The sequence below is a fragment of the Hippoglossus hippoglossus genome, chromosome 14 (genome assembly GCF_009819705.1).
Source record: "Hippoglossus hippoglossus isolate fHipHip1 chromosome 14, fHipHip1.pri, whole genome shotgun sequence".
NCBI lineage: Eukaryota > Metazoa > Chordata > Actinopteri > Pleuronectiformes > Pleuronectidae > Hippoglossus > Hippoglossus hippoglossus.
Genome location: NC_047164.1, coordinates 19,664,613 through 19,687,899, shown reverse-complemented (window position 1 = coordinate 19,687,899; position 23,287 = coordinate 19,664,613). Strand labels below are relative to the sequence as shown.

Here is a 23,287-nt window from a genome sequence, read left to right as displayed (position 1 = left end):
GAGGTCTTTTTAATGTTTTTTATTGGACAAAAAACAGCTGAGCTCTACTTTTAGTCCTTAGCACGTCTGTGAAGGTTTAGTCAGGGCTGAAAACCACATTTAAAAGTTAAAACTAAAGCATTTTAACTTTGAAAGTTTACTGATTAACTGCTGATTTAATAGTAAAATGTGCTACAGCGGGTTGATGAGTCACTTCTGATACTGTCACTGAACTGAAACTAAAGAGAGAAGATGACTTTCACAAGTTTACCATATTTGGGTTGATCATTGTTTGTGTCTCCTAATCTGATCTTAACGCTCGGTTGTACTTGTGTGTCTGGAAAAGCACCGTGAAAAACAATTTATAAGTCTTATATTTCTTCTTCCTATTATTATTATGTGATCCACCATTGGTGGAGGTTACCTTGATCAAAATAATTTCACCTCCTGGAACTGTGAAATAGATCAGTGTGAAGGAGCTTATTGTGTCAGTCTTGTTATAGTACCAGTATCTTTTATATTGCATGTGATAAACTTATAAATAAAAGAGGCAAATCCTTAAAAGGCTTTTATAGGAGCTTGCACGCTGGAGGGGGCAACTGTGTAGGCAGCTGGATTGTTAACTGTTTCCATGGCAACCACAACTCACTGGATACGGACTACGATGTCTGCTTTTAAAGCTGCAAAGACATTTGGTTCCCCCACACTGTGGAAATACTGGGCACTAACTTGTGATCAGTCTGTTTGGCCCATGAGTGAAATAAATTGCACATTTATCTTGTGCAATAAAGTCAGACTGTTTGATGGTGACAAACTGTAAAAACTGTAGAAACTGTAAAAATCATCTTCCTTGTTGTTGCTTTGTGGGGAATTCTTCTGTTTTCCAATTAAAGTATAAAAGAGCAGAGTGTGTGGTTGCATGGGAGTGTGATATGGTTACACTCTATCGGGTTTGTCAGCTGTGAACAGAGATTAATGAAGGTGCTGTAAGTAGCAGGGACCATTAGCTGAGACGCTGACCCCGGAGCTGACCTGAGCCCTCATCCGTCACTGCAGGCCTCATGCTGCTGGATGCCACATCATGTCATAGGGTCATACACACAGCCGTCAAACATCCAACACCGCACACACACACACACCTCACTGTAAGATGACACTCGAGGGACGCATCCCGAAACTGTCACATGCATATTATTTTCAATGTTTACTGTTGCCTGTCTCTTTTAACCTTTGGTTTGAAATATATGTAAACTACCGCGTTTACGTTTGATCCCAACTGAGCTTCCACTACTTTATCTTCATCTTTGTGTTTGTAGCATTGGTATGGAATGATTCTGAGTCTATTCTCTTCTTTTAAATAGAAGAAAACAGGCTGCTGGTGGGATCATGGTGGTGGCCATCTATGTGTGTGTGTGTGTGTGTGTGTGTGTGTGTGTGTGTGTGTGTGTGTGTGTGTGTGTGTGTGTGTGTGTGTGTGTGTGTGTGTGTGTGTGGCCACCAGGCTGTCATCACCACTTGGAACAAAAATGAAAGTGAAGCGACAACAACGAATAAAAAGCTCAGAGGACTAACTCGAGGGAAGCTCCATGAAAATGAGGTTTAGACACAGTGAAGGCAGACGGAGGCCTGTAGAGAGATGAAAGAGAATTGGGAGAAATTTACTTTAAACTTCAAACTGTTTTGAGCCTGTTTCCAAAGGAGTCTACAGCCATGGCTGCAGCTCTGTCAGGCTGCACAGGCCCAGTGGTGCTTTCAGATGAGTGCTAACATGCTCTCATTGACAGCTGTAACATCCTGATGTGTGTGGTCATCAGTTGACTTTCAGTGGCTTTTACAGCACATCTCCCTTACTGCTGACACTAATTAGTGCGACATTCTGCACACTCAATAATGCAATTTAGACTAGAAGGTACATTTTTTTAGACATGATGCATTTTTTTTACTGCATTCAATGATATAATTAATAGTGGGGCTGGCCAAAACAAATTAATAATAATAGCAATATAATTTACATCAATAGCAATATTACAATTCCATTCCATTCTAGTAGCTGGGTATATCGTCCCTGGAGCATGCGCAGTACAGTCTGTTTTTGGGCACTACCGGAAAGGGGTGATGACATTTTCGTCACAAGGACCATGAAGAGGACCCCTGAGAATGCTGTGCAATGAATTCGCATTATCACATGATTGCTTTCAAAGTTCTTGTCATTCTCTGCCCATAAAGAAGAGCTTAAAACCACAACCTTCAATCAGGAGCAAAAATCGGTCTTGAAAACTTGAAATTGGTCGTGATTATCGATACTGACTTTTTTACCTTGATTACATTTTTGGCAATATTGCCCAGCGCTACGTTATGATGAAGAGCTATAATTTACTTTGTTGTACGGACCCATTAACAAAACCTAGATTCCATCAGTCTGCATGTGGATGGAGGAGACAAAAGTTTTAACAGCTGCGACATTCAGTCATTTTTTCAAAAACAGCTGCCAGACAACAATAGTAATTCAGTGGTTATTATCCTTGTTTTACCCTCATTATATTCATGAGATAAGACTGAATGAAAGGACTCTTGCTTATAAAATCACAAAAAGAGATGAACTTGAACCTGAAAAAAGAGAGTAAATGTATGTTTTCAAAGATGTGACCCCATTCCAAAGATCACAGTCAGGCACAGGAAGCCACAGGTGGCCGCCACTAAAGTGTTTAAAATTTCAGCTGACCTACAAGTTATCATTATAGGATGATGATCTGCGGCGACCATGCAGAAGAAAATATGCAGTTTCACATTGTGACATTGGCAAATTTCTCTTATGTAAGATCTGAATTCCACAACTGCGGCAAATCCGCCTAAAAGGCCCCAGAGTGTCTTAAATGCGTAATGACAGGACTCGGTTGTAAGTGGTCATTAACATTTCATTACTTTTCATGTCTTTCATCTCTCATGTGCAGTAGTGGTGTTACATAAGGGCCGTCTACTATTGTCTCGTTTGATTGGCAGGGGAACATGTCTTGAGGATGGAATTAAAAGTTTAGGGCGAAGGAATGCGAGCGCTGAGGATCATTCTCCGTCTCCCTGTCAGGAGTCAGTGGCCTTTGTGTCACATGTCAGAGAGGAAGACGGAAGAAACCCTTTATTTTCATCTTGGCCAGAAGCAGCATGACTGTATCCCCTGCTTAGGCAAATGGCTGCCATCTTGTCTCCACACAAGCAATCTATAGGGGATTTAAGTGGAAGGGTGCCCTCCCGGGAGCGTCATCATCTCTGAGCTGTCATCCCCTTCCACAGCTCTGGGCTGATGAGCGGGGAGCAGGCTTTACTCAGCGCGGGACTCCATGACGCTGCTCGGCATGTGTGATGCATACATTTAGCTTGTACTGTAGCTTTTAAAGCCACACGTCCCTGCTGCGACTTTAAATTGTCAGTTTTCTCAGTTTGTTTCAGGAATATCCACGAAGACTATACACCAGAGGCTACATCCACACTAATACGTTGTTTTTGTGTGTGCATCAACTCGGCTACTGATTCACCTGGGGTCCACACTACCTACTTCTACACTTTTAAAACGTCGAAGTTTGGAAACTCGGCTGGGCTCGTTTTATTTTGAAAACTCCAGTGCTGCATTTTAGTCTGGACGGGCAGAAACAGAGATGTTCAGAAATTATGACGTAGAGACTCAGAACTGTTTGTTAATTGGGTCTTTTCAGTCAAATCATAGCCTTCACTGATTCGCCAGGCTCCAATCACATGACCGCCTTATGGAAAAAAACAACCAGCATCAGCCTCGGCTAATAATTAATCACAAACTCCTCTGACCCTGATGTCTTTGCAACGAACACCCAAATACTTCCTGTTTACACGGGCACACGCATGCCCAGTGTACGTGAGTGGTCATGTGATGTGCATTTTCAGGCGTGTTTGTAGGAATCAGGGTTATTAAAACAGCTACAGAGCCAAAACGCTGTTGTGGACAAAACCCTGTCTTCAAAGGCAGTAGTATGGAAGCAGCCAGAGTCTACTCACCCGCACATACATGCACAGAGCCTTTCACATTAATGTGAAGGCTTCTCTCAGTGAGATACCCATCCCCCACATCGTCCCCCTAAACAATAACGTTATTGTTTTAATGTGTCGGACACATCCCAGCACACGGAGGCTTTCACGGATATCAAATCTAAATCCTCTTGTCGAGGGGCAGTGAAACTTGTCGTCTAAAGCTTTGTAATTGAGACAACTCTGAGGCATGGGCCGTCATTAGCTGATTGGCTAGTGGCCAGTGAGAGAAAGACAGAAAAGAAGACAGGGAGGGAGGGAGATATAAAGAATGTCTACAAAGGCCAAGCGGGTGTCTGACTTAACAAGCGTGTCATTTCATTTCACCGGCCTCAACATCAAGCATATCCTCATCATAACACAATAATTAGCTCGTCAGTCAGGACCATATCACAGGCGTGGCAGCCTAATAAGATAACACTGGAGCTCTGGCGCTGCACATCTCCCGCACTGTGCCGTACCTCTTTGCCGATGAAGGAGCTCGACAGAGTCACAATGGACCAGAAGAAAATGCCACAGCTCAGGATGACCTTTCTGTTGAAGCGGTCGCCCAGGTAACCGAAGATAGGAGCGGCCACCATGAAGCTGCAGATGAACACTGCGGAGAGAAAAGGAACAGGAGGAAATATTAGTTTGGATACAGCGACTGATCCATAAATATATTTGTCATCATTGTCATATTTATAGCCTTCATTTCACTTTGCTTCATTGCAAACTCTTGATTTGCGACTGGACCGAGCCCAGCACTTCAGCTCCCTGCTCTATTAAGTCTGGACCTGTCAAGATCAACTGTGTGATACCATCAGCCACAGAGTCAGTGAAGGACTGCCAGAGGACACCTCCATTCAACTCTGACCAATTAAAAATCCTGTTACACTGCATTCGCTACAAGAAACCTGGCAAAAGAAAACCAGATCCAGACGATACAGCCCAGAGTACTGACACTGAGAAGGGTGAAGGTTTTACAGGATTCAGTGTGTGGGGAGAGTTGTTGAGGAGGATTGTGAGAAAAAAAGTACAGTTTGGATTATGTCCAGTCCAGCGGAGCTTGAAAGAGACATAGAGGGGGGAAAAAAGACAGAGAGAGGCTTAAGTTGTGTGAGTTGGTTGAGATAAAACGAATCATCAAGGCAACGGAGAAAACATAAAAGACAAAAACATGTCAGGGTTTGGTGCAGCCCTGCTGGAATTACAATTACTCTGACCACATGCAAAGGAATTAACACTACATCACACAGCAGCACTCATTCTGTCCCACTCTATACCAGAGACAGCACTGCGGTGGCTGCACGGCCATGAATAATTCCTCCATCTTAATTTCGTACAGCTGAACTCATGTCCCAGTGAAAGGAACACTAGTGCTTTAAAATGTGTTCGCCTAATTGCCCCGCTGCTGACCGGACAACCAGGAACTGTTCTTATGGGGCCTTTTAGTCTATATTCATGAGCAGGACCGACCAAACCCGACCTGAATTTTTAATGCTCTCAAACTGAGATCTGTGTCTTTGCAGAGCAGAAAGGGCAGGAGATGTGACTCCTGACAGCGCCGAGGGGAGCTGGGCAGGAGGGCTGGAGTGTTTTTGACACATCATCAGCATAAACATACAGAGGAGGAGAGGAAGGAAAAGAGATGCGAGAGGAAAGAGAGGAGGGGCGCGTTATATAAGGCACAGGCATCGCTGTCCCACAGCTGCTGAGGCCAACCAGCGGGATAAGGGACAGTAATCAGATTAGAGCATAACTGTAGTTTTGAACATGTGATATCATGGAATGACGAAAGAAAGTCATTCCATAACCCTATTTTGTGGAAGAATGTAAAATATAATCATTTTATATAACTTTGTTGCAGATCATGAAATGATTTACTGCTCTGTGCTGTACTTAACCCTGATTAGTGCATGTTTTTTACTGGACCAAACAGAGAATAATAATGATTTATTATGATAAATGACATATATTTATAAATTATTTATACAAGTGGCAGTTTCAGCTTCCTCTGGAAATTTGAATCAATATTACAATAAGATATTCTTAATATAAAATCTAAATTTGACTTCATTTATGTGTAATTGTTTTTATTCTTAAAAAAAACATCCATGCATTAAAAGTATTAAAATGTCCTTTTATGAGCTAAAAAAAATCGTATTTCACAAAGCAATGAGAAAATGTAATCTACAATCTAATTATTATTAATGAATGAATCTATTATAGTCTGGGTTTCACAGGTGCTGAATTTGTCCCACCTCACGCTGTTTTTTCTCTCTCTCTCTCTCTCTCTCTCTCTCTCTCTCTCTCTCTCTCTCTCTCTCTCTCTCTCTCTCTCTCTCTCCTCCTCTCCCTCTCTGCAGCCTCCATCACAAGCCCTTGTGTGGTTAGTGCTGCAGGTTTATTGTGCATAATGTTAAATGACTCTGAAAACTGCTTTGTGCAGGTCTGACTCTCTGAAGAGCTTTGCCAACTCACCCTGCAGCCACAGCCCTGCAGTACACACACTAACACACACACACACGCAGGGTGTAGCAGTGCAAACTGGAGATAAGATAAAGTCCAGGGCTACAATCACTCACCACCAGCTGCTCCAGCTGGGTTTTAAAGGCGAGGGGCCAGAAAATGTTGAATCTCACTGTTTAGCACTTTGTCAAAAATACATATGCTCACATCATTAACTGGCCCATTTTAGGTCATTAGCAGGACCACACATCACCAGCTCTCTCTTTGTGGCCAACGCAATTTTGTGATTTGTTGATAAGCTGCACCACTTTCTTAAGGCTCATTATCACTTGTTAGCATCTGGGAATAAATTCAGGCCCTGACAGTGTGATCACATTTATTAAGTGTAATCCTTGCTGCTCATTAACCTTGCTTCTGTCTGAGTAAGAAAAAGTGTATATATTTCGTTTCACATGCTGTTTGCAAGTTTAATCCCAGAAGAGGAGACTGTGCTTTATGAAAGAAAGAGATCCACCCACTCCTTGGTGCTAAGCTTGGCGAAATCAAAATAAACCAAACATCTTTAATACAATATTTACTTTGTAGTGTGTCTGATTTAGTATGTAGTGACAAAACCATTTCTCAAGAAGCCTCTGTCAGAGTAATGCGATGAGGAATTGCTGTTGTACTCATTAGCTACAAAGAGATGCTTCCTTGACATGACAAAGGGGAAACCACAGCCTTACCAGGTTGTTTATTTTTAACAAAAGCAGGTACACCTTTTCAGAGAATCAGGGTGTGCTACTTTCGGTTTGGCTTCATTTTCCACCCCTCTTCAAACGTAGTTGTCATCAGCCGGCGAGAACAACCCAGAATCTCGACCTCCTTGTCACATGAGATGAAAAATGTACTGTGTCACTTAAGTTAGGATAAAATACACCCTGAAGGGAAGTAAGTCTAAATTCTACAAGGCATGGTGACCTTTCTTGTAAAGGGTTGGGATAACCAATCCTAAAGAATAGATTGCACCTCTTTATTAGTCCAGTAGTCTCTGTCTATATCAGGATTGTTACTGCATATATAATGAGATTGCGCACATATGGCGACGGGACAATCTGCATCTTATAAAAAACAGAGTCTGGATACACACTTACATTAAGTCAATTTATGGAGGCTCATCTGCTCCCAGGAAATATCCTGTCACGATAAACACTGTCCATGGCTGAGGGCTGCAGATGTTCCAAACAAGGACGTCCACCATACTTTAAAACTATGATTTCCTCCCTTTAACATCACTGAGAAATCCAGTATGGTTTCTTTCAGAATATAACAATCCCAAAAACTTTGTCCATCACATGTTATTGATGGGATTATGTTTTAAAGTGTGTTTAGTGCAGAACTCTGACTTTTCTGTAAAACTCTTTTATTTACAAGAGAGTAACTGTGTTCAGCAGACAATGTGTTTAACTTCACAGACTTTAAATGGCCCCGTTGAACAGGAAGCTGGTTTGACTGACGTACAGTCAACAGCTACTGAATAAGAAATTTACATAAAATGTTGCCCGTCCTCACAAGCCACATTCCTCCACTGACCAACACTGTGTCTTTGTTCATTCCCGTTTATACGGTGTAACACAACTGGAGGTGAGTCCACATAGGTGTGATCGCCACCGTGTCATCAGAGATAAACTCACAGCTAATCACTGAAGATGCTGCAGATGAAGTGCACATGCAGGAGATATACGCTGCCGGAAAGCTCCAGCAGCGAGGAGTTGATGTGCGGCGTGCACCACAGGCGTGGATGTTTACACTGCAGGCCAAAGGGGGGGGAAACGTTTTCATAACCTCATTTAAAGGACAATGGTCAGCTTTGACTACTTCTGCAGGCGGCCACTAACTGTCACAACACGACAGTTCACCCGGGCTGCGTTTTCAATGGAGAAGTCGAAAAATGTATATAAAAAATAATTACAAAGTGCTTCACAAACAAATACAAACACAGTCACAAAGAATAAACAAAGAATAAAAGACACAAAAAATACTAAACTTGTGACAGAAATTTTAGCATGACATCCAATAACAATAATAAAAACTAGAGTTAGGTCAAATCAGTGAATACGGTAGGTTATAACCTTTGATTTAAGGGAAGCCACTGACTCAACCTGCTGTATTTCCTCTGACAGACAGGTCCAGAGCTCTGTCCCCCTTCGTCTCAGTCTTTAACAATAACCTTCGTTATTGACACTGCTGTTTACATCTTGACAATGGAAACATACAACAGAAGACCAAAAATATATAATGAAATGTAATTTTTCAGTTGCAGATAAAGCAAAAAGCCAGAGCATGTTAATGAAGTTGTGACTTTTTGCTGATAATTACAGTATTTGCTGTTGGTTTGCAGTTACGAAAGCTGGCATTGCGTAGCCGTCTATCTCTGAGGGAAGTGAGTCGAAAGTCAACAAGCCCACCAGTATCAGCTCTGCCTGACATCCTGCCCTTATCATTAAGCTTGTGCAACATATGAGCTTCACAAACACACATCCCAGTCTTTTAAAGCCTTTGTTTATCTCCTAATAGGCTCTGAGTAATTTTCAGTTCCACACCAGTGACTGTATACGTGAAGAAACATTTCGCAGCTAATTAATGGCAAGGGCACTAAATTATTGTTTATGCTCATAACAATCCTGAGTAAAGCCATGCTGTGAATACAGAGACGAGTCAGTGTCCCCTCACCAGGTTGTTTGAACCATTAAGGTAATTTAATAATGTCTGCTCATCTGACTGCAGGGAGACCTTTGGGGCCAGGCGAGGAGAAGTGGTTTTGTATTTTGAAGCCTTTGTAGAGTAGATTAATTAATCATTATTCCTTCTTATCTATTTCACCTTGTCTCTGTAGTGAGGCCTTAAAGGAAAAAATTAACCCAGAGCCTCTTGAACCTTGTGTACTTCTGACAGAATAGATAAAAGCAGTCCAGTGTATCCACTCAAACCTTTTTCCCACTAAAGAATTCCAATTCCAGTCTTCTACGTGCCTCAGGTACAGGAGGGAGCGTCCGCCCTGTTCCGACGTTCTCTGATGTTCTCGTCTTTAAATTCCACACAAGGTGCTGCTGTGCGTGTTTCTCACTTTGTCTCAGCGAGTAAATTACATCAATTACAGCGGTCTTAGGACATTCCGCGACCAGACAAAGGCTTAGAGACAGTCTAAAAGCAGACTCAAAAACAGGTATAGTGGAGACACTGGCGTCTATACATCGCTGTTTTAGTGTGATGTTACACTGGTGCTGAATGAGTCCCTGCATGAGCCACAATATAATTACGTTACTCAGAGCCTCTCCAGGCCCAAACTACTAAAAACTGTCAGATATTAATTCCGGATGTCTTATTGTAAAGTTCTTCACCTTTTACTAATAAAGATTTTTTTACTTTACAATTATCCATTAAGTCTCCAGTCATAAAAGTCATTACTTGATCATTTATCTTCATTCGTTAATATCACTGTCATCGTTTATTATCTTTCTCCATTAGTGGCCCCACATGAATCATTTAAGACCATGTGAAGAAAAGTCTTGTGGTACCAAAAGCTTTTTTATCTTTAAAAAAATTACACTGTAAAAATGGTTTGATTGGTTTAATTGTTCTAATTACGCCTCTTCTGAAGGATTCACCACTCACCACATGTTCATTCAAAACCAATGACATGGCCCATGAGTTACACTCAACAGTGAAAATACTGGTGCAGTGGAGCAGAGACGCTCAGACGCTTGTTGTTGGGCAGAAACAACATAGAAAGTAATGAAACTCAGAAAACACGCTGTACACACACACACACACACACACACACACACACACACACACACACACACACACACACACACACACACACACACACACACACACACACACACACACACACACACACACACACACACACACACACACACACTGTCTCTCTTCTCCTTCACATGCCACGCAGACTAGAAACACCGGACATCCAGCCCTTGCTTTGATTGGCCAGCAGAACAATACCTATGGGATGACTCACCGCCTGTGATTCAAAGCCGCTGTGAATAGAGCATCATGCGTAGATACAGACACACATATGTTGTGTGTGTGTGTGTGTGTGTGTTATTGATATTCACTGCGCCTGCACAGATGCATTTCCCTATGAAACACTGGCTTCCCCTGAAGAGAGCACCTGTGTGGCTCAGCATCCGGATGTGGGATTGCAAATTCTCAGCAGCACATTATTTGAGCATTTTCTTTTGAGGCACCTCTTATTACTTGTGACAGTGAAGAGACTGATTAAGGTTTGAAAAAGTGGAAATGAAGGTGCTGAGAGGCACAAGAATACAGTACGGCTTAATGCCGCACCAAAGCAGATGTACGCAGTGTGCTGCTTTCAAGTGCTCCCCTATAAGCTACTTCCTCTGAGATCAGGCTGTTGAACTGACTGTGGTTTGTCATGGATTCAAAAAGTGCACCTGTACGGAATTAATTACAAAAAGAAATATTTTTTCTTTTGAATTTAATAAAGAATTAAAGAGGCCCAGAGCTGCATTGAGCTACAGAGGCAAAACGCAAAAATCAAGATCTCTTTCAAGGACATTTTTTACTACCTCTAATTGGGAGTTTATGTTTCTGAGTTAGGAGGATTACGCAAACACTACTCAACTGATTGTCATAACATTTTGTGGAGGGGTGGGGCATGACCTGAGGAAGAGAGCATTGCATTTTGGTGTGGATATGGATCAGTAGGCAGAAATGTTTTTCAGTTTCAACATGGCAAGATAAGGCGTCATAGCTCGATTTTAGTAGTGTATGAAAGGAATCAAGCAGGTTTGAATGACTGTTATTTGGGTGTGAGCAATTTGGTGCAGATCCAAATAAAAAAATCTGGATCTAGTGAATGTAAATGTGGTTTCATCAGGGCCTTGGTGGTGGTATGTGCTCTCTGAGTGCAATTCTAGCCCTTTAGGTGATTGAAAATGAAAATAATCCACAGCAGAGCATGCCATAAAGATAACATGGCATAAAAACCACGACCTTAGTGTAATGAATTATATTGTTATAATGCTCTTTTTCCACAAAAAGGAAAACCGTATCAATGTCATCGCTGAAAATTCCTCCTCCCTCTTCCTCTTCTTTTTAGCTTCGTGATTTGGGTATTTCCCACAAGGCACCTTCATCCTTGCGGCTGTGCAACCTGACAGTCAGGACGTATAGGGTCTAACCAGGCCTCAGCAGTTCAAGGAATTCCAGTGTCCGTCAGCCGCAGGACACAGGACAGGGGGGACAGGAGCAGCACATCCTACCTGCAGGTCCATACGTGTCTGCAGACATAGACGTTGTCATTCAGCGCCATTTACCCTTTGACATATTCACTGTGGGCAATGTGTGTGTCTGGGTTCCAGCGCTCATTATGCCGTAAACACGCTGCTTCCACAAATACATCTTTCATCTGCAGCGTCTGTTGACTCTCCTCCACCTTTGTGCCTCTGCCCTTTCTGTCACTACAAGGTTATCTGCTCTGCTGCAACCGGAGGTGTTTGTGCGGGAAGTAACTATGGATGAGTAATGTCTGGTAGTCAGTAAAAACAGTTTGGTAATTTGTTGTTGTACCGTCTCAACTGATATGATCTCTATTATCATGTAGATTAGACAATAGATTTTATTTGACTTGTAGAGATGACAAAGCAAAGGCTTCAAATAGGTTTGTGAATTACAAAGAATACAAAGCATGATTCTGCAGAAGTCCAAAAGGGTGTGAAATTGAGCTGCTGTGACTTTTGGGTGACAGCATAGTGTCATCATGGTATTCTGGTGACCTCACATGAAAGATGATACACTTGTCATTCAAATATCATCTTATCATAACCATTAAGGTTAACAGTTCAAATGTTTTTGTAGAGGGCACTGACACTTCTGTGGAAATACACCAGGAAACCCAACCCTGCATACCAGTGTCATTGCACACAGAAAATGTTCGACCACAAGTAACCTCTCTCAGAAAACAAAACCCCTGCATGTGTGTCACATGAAATGTTCTCTTTGCAACAGACGGCACACAGGGGAACACAGGTGCACGGACAAAGATATGGACACGTGACGAGGGACATCAAATTAATTCATCTGTCCACGGCTGCCGCTGCCCGTAAAACCAGATTGCTATTTCTCAATAGGATGACTCTTTCACAATAAAAGCACTGCAGCTCTAATTGTGGATGAGAAGCAGAGTCTGCAGTCCCCATGGACACAACAGGTCCTGATTTAAGCTGATCATGTACATTTGTCTGAACACACAGCAAAGTACCTGAAGATTTCTACCGGGACATGTGAAGCACTACTCCCTGAATTTCTTAGAGAAATATTCAGGTAGAGGAATCTGATCCACATTGTTTCCGGATAGGAACAGACAAATAAAGCCATTTTCAGACCTGAATTCTGGGGAATGCCTGTACTGGCCAAAACTTTCTCAAGAGTTTGCCATTCATACGTGAACAATGAAGCAGGACATTCTCCACCAGGTGAGGGGTGGTGCAGCAGGCAGAGGAAGGACAAAACGTACTAATTCTGCAGTGGAGATCACAGGTTTTTGTTTACTGCAAAAATAAAACTGACTTGACATCTTTATCTGTGTCTTTCTATGTGTATGGCACAGCTTTTTCATACTGAGATTGTGTTTTACGTGTCTGTTGTATGTTCGAAACATCATCAATACTCCCTCTCGGCATATCTCACAAAGGCTCATTGGGACATTCTCCAGAGTTTTAATTAGGGGGCTGGCAGAAGAAACTCCAGAGGCTCTCACTCAGACATGTGCAGATACAGCCCCTCCAGGAGAATGCCAGGAGATTATCTGGAGTTCAGTGTATGTCTGAAAGAAGCTTAAGGGCTAAATAACAATGTGCAATACAGTTCACATTTAACAAATTTATCTGCATTATGCAAATTTGCCATTATAGTAACACCAAGGCTGAAATGTGATGGCGAGTTTACTTCTGAATTTGTGGCTGTGGAGACGTACAAGCTTATATTAGTTTAACAAAATGCAGCCAGGAGGCTTGCGACCATCCCTGGTGTATTATATTCAACACATGACTAAATCTGATGCTGTTTACTGGAGTTCTGGGCCTCATTAAACGTCTGTGTGTGTCCATATGGAGCAGAGTAATTTACGCTTCCACACTCTGCCTGCTCGATATGATATTCAGATGAAATATTAATGAGAGAGAATCAATATTTCTTACTTAAAAGGTTGGGATGTTACACTCATTTATCTGCTTGATCTTTCTCATGCAGACAAGAACCCCCCCCCCAAAAAAAAATCATTTCAGCCACCGTGTTTGTTGAGTTTTCTGCGTGGTGTGCAGCACCGGTGGGAGTGGCAGCTTTGTTTCTCCCACTAATGATTAATGGGGCTGCCTGTGGAGGGTGTGATACACAACTTTTGTTTGAATAGGAAACCAGATCCAAACATTCGAGCCATGTGTCGTACTGTAACGCACACATTCTCATCACATTTCTGCCTCCTGGATTCCCCTTCATGTGGCGCCCCGAACATTTCTGCATTCCTCGCATTTCTGATCGCCGCTAATTCTCTAAGAAACCCCGGCGCTCAGACTTCACCAGTGTTGGGTTACCCATGCGTTGGCTGCCTCTTGATAAATGCCACATGAAGCCTGGGAAATACCCATGCAAGCCGCACTCTCTCCTCGCCTGTTGCTGTCAAACTCCGCAGCTAATTCTTTGCAGAAGCTGACATCAAGCGCTACCTGTTGCCAACTTAAACCTCTTTTATTTTACTCCATCTTTCAGCCTCTGTGAGAGCTGATGGCTTGTCACTGCAGCTGCGGCAGATCTCTCTACTACCTGCTTCATGTGAGAGCTGCAGCTGGGGAGGATTTCACGCTGCTACAAATACCACTCTCGCTGGCAGGAGCCCTCTGGAACATCATCTTTTGTACATTACCAGCGCATATTATAAGAAAGCACATATGGTGTGATTAAAGAAGGTGCAAAATTTTTTTCTTCCCGTTCTTAAAACAAGAAACAGTCGTGAGACGTGCTTTCAGTCGAGAATTGCAAACTGCAGTCCAGGCTGCCGCATTAATAAAAACATGTAGTTTTTTTTCCTCAGGGATCTTTTCCGGATCCAGCAGCAGAGCACTCTGGGCAATGTGTTTTTTTTTATTTTCAACCATTTTCTTGCGCTAATTTCATAAGCAAACGATTTAATGAATTTGTCAGTGTTTGTGTTATTGTAATCTACCCTTGACATTGGGACTTATGGGATATGAAACCTATGATTCCCGTTAAAAACATATACACATGCTTTTATTTAAGTATGAATAGACCAAGTGAGACGTCCCTGTGTTTGACCTTGACTTGCTGAGGTATGTATGTATCGAGCGCATGTGTTTGACCGGGGGGACTGTGGAGTGTGTGTGTGTGTGTGTGTGTGTGTGTGTGTGTGTGTGTGTGTGTGTGTGTGTGTGTGTGTGTGTGTGTGTGTGTGTGTGTGTGTGTGTGTGTGTGTGTGTGTGTCTGTTCCTGATTGATCTGTTGATGTCGCTCGGAACAGAAAGAGTTGTTCAGCCTCCCGCTGCGTCAAGCGATCGATCAGTGTTCAGCCTCTGTTTCCGAGAAGCAGGAGGAAATATCACGAAGAATCTTGTTGGCACGAATGTTTGATCTATTCAGTGATGCCTAAAAAGGGCTATTTTTAAATCGGTGTGAATCTATCACAACAGACCTGCTTTGTTTCTTAAAGATAAGGAGAGATCTCACGGGACCTGTACTTGTCAGTCCACTCAGTGCATGAATTTTGACAGTGTATCTTAAATTACACTGCAGCTATTGTGCACTTAATGGAAATGATGGTCGCAATATGCTATTGTGATTGTCGCCTGCCACGATATCTGCTAGCTGCTTTCCTCAGTGGACTTGAAAATAAATGTACTGTCTTGTGTGCGCTGCCTGTTTCACACAATGTGGAAATTACGCAACCATTTGAGAAAACACGTTGTTTGTCCCTCCTATTCCGCTCTGTAGCCAAGATGGCGACTGTTGAGGGTGACAAGTGTCTATTGTGTGAATCTATCACAAAACTCCACCACTGCTTTGTTTGTTTCTGGTGCTTAACAGTAAGGAGCGACCATCTCATAGTACATTTACATGAAAAGGTGCTGTGTTTCAAGTTAGACACTTCCAGCCACACATGTACAGGGTTTAGCATTTCAACAGTGTTGTTTTATCTGATATCAAACATTTGCACTCAATTGTGCACTCAATGGAAGTGACCATAAAAACATTACAGCGATTGACGCCTGCCAAAATATCGACCAGTTGCTTTGCTCAGTGGCCTTTAAAATAAAACATATACTTGGAAATTACGGCGCCATCTGTGCCAACATCGTGTCGTCCTTCCTCGGTCAGGAGTTTCACGTCAAGTGTGAAACTTTGCTGCCTCGAATAGTGAATGGAAGTAAGTGAATTGAGACACAGCGAGGGTTGACAGCGCGCTTGTTTAATTGGCCATATAATCCTGATTGGAGCGGCAGTCACTCAGTGGCAGTGCTATTGGTTCGCCAACAGGAAGTGAGGGGGGAAGGAAATGAGGAGCAGGGTGCCAATCATCGCCAAAACAACTGCCCTCCTCCAAGATGTGGCCTATAAAAACAGCCAGGGATGGAGACACACACACACACACACAGAGAGACACACACCGGGCTGTTGATGCATCATCAGGTGATTGTTCTATTCCTGTCCCAGCAGGAGAGGGGCTGCTGAACACCATCGCAATGTCATTATTTAGCTTTGGGAATCAATAGCGGAGAAGATTAAACCTTGCTGCCATCCGTGACCAGAGACGACGCCACAGGTGGCTCCTTCCTCTCCCTCCATTTCCCATCATGCCTTCATCTCCTCCAACTCCTCTGAGGTGCTAGTGGGAGTAACAACGAGGAAACAGCAGCTGCCAAACTGCTGATAGAGAGAGAGGGAGCGAGAGAGCGAGAGGGGACGTACCGAGGGACGGCAATGACGGCTGGAGACAAAATAGGAGCAGCTGTGAGCGGCCAAAACAGCTGATCAAGCACTGATAACTTCAGACTGTGTAAAAGGAAATCAGAGAGGCCTTCATCCAACTGTAGGCATTTTTGACTGACACTGACCATAAACCTACACACTTGGCCACACCTCAGGTCCACTTAATAACAGCTTCCAGACGGCCACAGCTTCAATACAGCGCAGGATAAACCCTTAGTGTATAATGCTAACGTCTTGCGGTTTTGGCCTAAAGCTTTTTGTGTTTGTGTGCAGTACATGTGTACGTCTGATGTGCTACGTCTCACACAGCACCTGTGGCCTCATTCTTCGAAGCTCACATACTGGCTGACTGACACCCTGTTAAGACTGGTTCAATGTCAGTTGGTGTGTGTGTGTGTGTGTGTGTGTGTGTGTGTGTGTGTGTGTGTGTGTGTGTGTGTGTGTGTGTGTGTGTGTGTGTGTGTGTGTGTGTGTGTGTGTGTGTGTGTGTGTGTGTGTGTGTGTGTGTGTGTGTGTGTGTGCCGGTGTCGCGTTTCAGACAAGGTGGGCAGCCACGCACAGAACAGGGCACAGACAGTCTGCGGGCTGTTTTGAGCACCGGCTCCTTATTAAGCTGCAGCCTCATCCAGCCTGACTGACCCCAATACCTCTGCTTCCATGTTCCACCAGTGGGGGGATAATTACCACGCCATCTTTCATCATAGCAGATAATTCAAGCCATTAAAGATATTTTTTCCCTGTCTTGCCTCAGAGCACTTGAATAGAATAAGCATGTTAACAGGAGGAGAAAGCCTTCTCTCAGATTTCTCAGTGTGGTTAACAAAAGGTCTCAAAACTCCCCTCAACCAAAGGTAACATCATCCAGGTGAAGCCCCTCTCCTCTTCCTCTCTTCCATTAACCTCTCCTGCCCCGCAAACCCCCTCTGGTCCTGTTCGCAGCTGTGTGCGAGTGTCACTCACTTCACACAGAGGCTGCCCCGGGGCCGTTTTCAGTGGGAGAGTTGGAGTCCCAGTGCTCTGACAGGTCTGCTGAGCGCAGGTGAGAGCATCTCCACCCACTAATGGACTGGGCCGGAGAGCTGCAGGCTTAACCAGCGCGACTCTACCCTAACCTGACTGACAGCTACCAACACATCATCCCCTTACGCAGACAGCTGAGACCTTAGCTCCTGGGGCAGTAATGGTGCACGTGACACGCACTCACGCACTGCAGAAATGAGCACATACCTCACGTCAATTTGCGTTGTGTAAGCTGCTTTTAAAAGGGTCGTTGTTTCCAAATAACAGAAATAGCGGGTGCTGCGGAGGCTGAGCTCACCACAGGGTGTTTTCCATGTGTTGTCCTTTCACATGTAAACACCAGTTTACTGGATGGAAAGAACCTAGTGTCTTACCACGTCATTCGTTCTCATGAGTGAGGAGAGTTTCTTATTATATCTATAATGCTTAATGAATCCACTCTCTTACCCACGGTACAGTTTCCTAATTGTTCACATTTTCACCAGTATGATTCCTCTGTCGTATGAAGTTTATTCTATTAAATTTTGGGGGGACGAAAGTACTGAACGTGATGCATTTTTCCTCAAAAACAATTACATTTATATTAATTCATTATCATATATTATATCAACTTTTCCAACTCTACACTAACGAAACTTAGTGCAGAATGTGGTATGGGTCAGGGAAGAACTCCTTAAATTGTAGTACTGACATTTTCACTGTTTTCCCAGAGAACCATCTTCATGAAAAAAATCTGGCATGTTTAGGGAACTGATGTGCATGAGTGTGTGAAGGTCGGTGCAGCTTGAGCGGATGTAAGGGGACTCGGCGGAGGTAAGTGCTCCACTCAGTGCAATTCTAGTTATGACAATGTGAGACCATTCGACATTTTCTTTTGGAAATCTTTTTGAAATTAGTTTCAAAATCCCAAATCAAACATTCAACAGGATCAAATGCCACTTCTAACAAATACACCAAAAAATAGACAATAGACATTTTTTGCGGTGCAGCAATCAAAATACAAATACTGCAGTAGGTCATGAGGCGGCTCTTGTGCTCAGTGAGGCGAGTATTTCCAAAAAGAAAACAGCTTATGAGTAATGTTTAGATATGGGAAATTTTTCATTCCAGTAGTTCTGATCGAGAGCCAAAGAAAAGGCTCAAAACTCAACTTTTCTCTTTAACTGAACCAGATCAGAATTCACTAGAGGGATTCTGACTCAGACCGGTGTTTATTCTGCGACTTGGATCCTGCAGTGTGTGGTCAGTGTATTTTTTTTTATTTATAAATGTGTGAGGGTGACCTGGCAGCAGAGGAAGAGAGAGAAAGCACCAGCACACACAACGCCCACCGGCTATAAAACACATACGTGGGCAGTTTGCATTCCCAGGTGCACAAAAGCTGCCTGGACAGAGGGAGCAGAGAGAAGGCAGAGCCGGCCTGGCCTGCAGGTGCTCACAGAGGCAGGGATTGTTCCCTCCAGAGAAGGAAGCGGGTGGTAGGGGTGCTTACTGTAAACATGCACACGCACACACTGACACTCTCCCTTCCAGCGCCCTGATTGCATCAACCTCCTAACCTCGTCTTCACATCCAGCCTCCCCGTCTGCGCCCACCCGCTCTCACAGCGCTCGGCCTGGGACGCCCAGCATTCCTCAGGCCGGTGTGAGAGAGAGAGAGAGAGAGAGAGAGAGAGAGAGAGAGAGAGAGAGAGAGAGAGAGAGAGGTCGCCGGGGGATCAGGGGCCAAGCGGAGTCTGAGCCCTGACAAGCCAGGACCGGCCAGACGAACGGAACACAAAGCACCGCTGCTTTTAGCCAGACTGGGTGCTTCTTGGAGACCTGCAAACCCAGACGGTGCAGAGGGCAAATCAGCTACACATGCCGCTCAACCAACATACTGTGTGTGTTGAAGAGTGCGTGTGAGCCTGGGCCAGTGTGGAGGTGTCTGTAGCCTAAATAATGAGCCAAGACAAATAGAATTAAGAGTCAAACGCCCTTTGCAGCTTCCTGTTTCGTGTGAGGATTTTATACCAAGCAGACATCACCTTGAAAAGTGTCTTTACACAAATACAGGCACGCTGTGGGTTGAAAAACTCAGAATGGCTCTTTTTTTCTCACCCTTAGTTGTTGCCTGAGTCGAGTTCTCGGGTTTTATTCACACATCAGAAACGTCAGGATGTGAAATAAAAGCGTCAATTTGAGTTGCATGGCTAGATAACAACAAAATCGTGAATGACATGGATAAGAATAGAGGCGATAGAAACTAAAGATTCTCCATTTGAGCGAAACTGGCTGGAAATGATGAAATGGCTTATTCATTGAAAAGCCAACAGGAATCACAACACTGATTTCTTTCTCCTGGCAGATATTTTTGTCCTCAACACACCATTCAGCTCACCTTAACTTAGCCCAGCAGAAACGTCGAGTGACAGAGCAAACACTGGGCTGTATTCTTTCAACCGCACGCTCACAACTGCCTGCCTGCCCCTCAATGGCACTTTGTGTGTGCACGTTTGAATGAGTCTGAGGGAGACGGGGTCCAGTCCTCCAATGAGAGGGCTTTGCAAAGGTATCTCTCTCTAAAAGGTGAATTCACTGAGGTCCAGAGTGGAGCAGGAAACCCTGCCCTGCAGCCAGAAGTGCTCTAGACACTCCGGGTACATGCAGGCAGGCGCTGAGGAGAAGGGCTCGTCTGGCTGCTGACTTTGTTTTGCTTTCAGATGACCTGCCCTGTCACCACTGCTGCTGTGAGGAAACGCTGCAACCAAAACACCCTCGCTTAAATCCGCCTCTGACGATTTGTCGTGAAAGAAATGTAACCAGCTTCTACTTAAGTATATTTCTAAATTTCTACAAACTGAGCACGTATCCATGCTGCAGTGTTGAGATATTCAACTGACCAATACTTCAAATGACTGCAGCATTTCACATGGTGCTGCAAATAAATTCTGTAAAGGTCAAAACAATACCGTACCTTGTTTCCATAGTTGTATATTTAGCATTACACTCCAATAACATTGTCTGACTCACAATAGACGGTTAAAAAAATATTTTTCTAATGATTGTAGTCCCCACACCCAACTGATGTTGGCTCAAGCAACTTTTCAAACTCACAAAAGGATTTATAAAATATTTTTCATACGAGCAGTTCTACTCCCCATCGCCTTTAAATAAACTCTATTTGTTAAATCAGTTGCCCTTTATAATGAGTCATCTAGAAAAATCTTGTAGGATTTAGAACCAGGGGAAAAAGTCTGAATGGTTTTAATGCCTACGACTGTGGCACGTTATTACAGAGGAAGAGAAGAATGCTGAGAGGTATAAGTAAGTCATAACTTGACTCATTATTAACTCCATAATGTGCAGCATTTCCATCTGCAAACTGAGCCATCGGTATCTCTTGCGTTTCAGTTTTGAAACACAGAAACATCCAAGTTACACAACAATTACCTTCATCATGCGTAAAACGTGTTAAGCCGTTCAGCTAAGCATTTTCACAGGTGTTATTACGGGATTAAAGGTCTTACCTGTTTGCAACAAGCCCATTCCGCTGTCGGTTACGTTGTAGTGCCGCTGGATGTCGAGCAGAACACCTGAACACAGGAGGAGAGGGAACAACATGAATATACTTAATACTAACCATAATCACAGGTATTGAAACAGGCATCGGTCTTTGACTTAAAGTGAATAGAATTCTGGGTGTATGATCATCTTTTGTGGCTTGTGATTGTTGTTTGGTGTGATGGCTTGACAGCACTCAGGGGCTCATTCACTTAACATCCCTGAACAGCAGTATAACATCCCTGATAAGTGCTCTCTTGGCTGCCGGGCTAAACTTTGCTGTTAAATCGCCGCAAAAACAAACAATACAATTATGTCTCACCTACACAGCTCTGAGAAACTGCTCCTGCACAGTGAATACTTTGTTACTGTACTTAAGTAGATTTTTCAGCTATCTGGACTTTTTTCGAAGTATTTTTACTTTTGCCCCCTACATTTTGACAAAAATATCTGTACTTTCATTACTTTCCTTTTAATGCATTTGAGTCGAATTTTCTTATTTTGCCATATTGAGCGCCACCTTCCCAACATCAAGACCGATTTCCTAATTGAATGGGACAGTAACAAAGAAAAGACGATTCCTCACGCTCGACATACGTAACAGGGCAAAAAGGAAACAGACTGCAGAGAGGGGCGGCGCAACAACACGGAAGAAAGTGACGAATCAGCCAACATCGCTGATAACGTCGACATTGACAACGAAGCAGAGCAACAGAACACTTCCCATCCCCGGCCTTATTCAAATTACAAAAATTTCCCTGAATACATTTTACAGATTTGACAGATTATCAAAGCTCACAGATCTTGTTTTGCTTTAACCCTGTTTTTAGTTTTGTTTCAGTTTGCTTTGATACAGCCAGTAGAAGTGGCTCTCAGAGGGGAACTTTTTACTTTTATACTTTGAATACATTTCAGAGCCTGTACTTTTATACTTTTACTTGAGTAAAGAGGTTGAATCAGTGCTCATACTTTTACTTGAGTAACGAAAGTGTGTACTTTTTAACCTCTGGTAACAGCAACAACATGACATTGCTCCACTGTGAGAAACCACACGGTACTTGAAACTCACCCTGTCAGTGTAAACCAACAGGAAACTCACATACTGTGCATGACTCTCATACCTTAATGAAGCACTTGACACCGGATGCTAGGCCAAAGGTACGACAGGGGACAGACATGAACAGCTGAATCTGACTTGTGCACGCGAAATATCACAAACTTTTTAACACATCATAAACATCAGAAGATGAAGAAGATCACAGGGCGATAAAATTAGGGTTAAAGAAATTCCTCATCTGCTAGCTTACAGTTTCAAACATCAGTAAACGAGAAGCAGCACGTCTCATCAAATGAATCCTGCTCCTCTTGGGAACACCAGCTCGGGGAAAGTTCAAAGTCTCTCTCTTGTATGTTATTTTATTTTTGTGAAAGAAAAAGAGAAAAAGGAATGAAACATCTCTATCGTAGAAGAGCTTGCAGTCCACATGCAATTTTGGCGTGCTAGGCAATGCTGTGAAACTGGCAGGCTGCTCCCTGGGAATTGCAACGCAGCTCATGAAAATGGAACAGCGGCATGACTAACATTTTAAAAAGCCGTCTGCCTCTGATCTGTCTGCTCCTTCCCCCGCCCTGCAGAACCCGGCATAACCTGACCTCGAGTCTACTGCACCTCTGCAACACTCAGACATAACTCATCCATAATGTCCCCCTCGACTAGGGGCGAAGAAAACAGCCAAGCATGTAAATAACCACACTCAACATAATGGAAGTTGTTGATTCTCTTGTTCCTCGACATTGGCACGGCATGTCTGTTTGTCAACATAGAGACGCAGCGTGTTCTAAAGGCGGGTCGCAGGTTGGACTCTGACTCGGAACAGAGGTGTAAATCAGATTCCTGTCATCTGAGTCAAAGCACCTGCTCACATTCTCGCAGCATTCTTTGTTTAAGAGCTGTGCTCGCTGCTCCTTGTCGTCTTTCTCTATTATGATGACTTGAGTCAAGGGTGCTCTCATGCCAGTTATCACCCAGTTTCAGTGAAACCGACAGTTCAGTCACGTACACCATCAAAATAAACACACTGATTTGCTGCGTCACCTCTGCTTTGACATGTGGTCAGGGCACGTGTTGTTCCCACAGCTGCCCGAGCACATAGAGAGGCAGTCAGTCCTCAATTCAACGCAGGTATGACTTAAATACTTACCTCCGCCCAGGA

General features: G+C 43.4%; 1 protein-coding gene across 2 annotated transcripts in view; it reads right to left on the bottom strand.

Annotated features, from left to right (window-relative positions):
• The window catches only part of spns2 (spinster homolog 2 (Drosophila)), a 69,303-nt gene that overhangs the window by 27,920 nt on the left and 18,096 nt on the right, over positions 1-23,287 (bottom strand). For both annotated transcript variants that reach the window (XM_034606202.1, XM_034606201.1), the window contains exons 2-3: positions 21,041-21,106; positions 4,494-4,630 (exon numbers count right to left, since the gene is read on the bottom strand). In XM_034606202.1, coding sequence (XP_034462093.1) covers positions 4,494-4,630; positions 21,041-21,106 — 203 coding nt within the window. The remainder of the gene's footprint in view (positions 1-4,493; positions 4,631-21,040; positions 21,107-23,287) is intronic.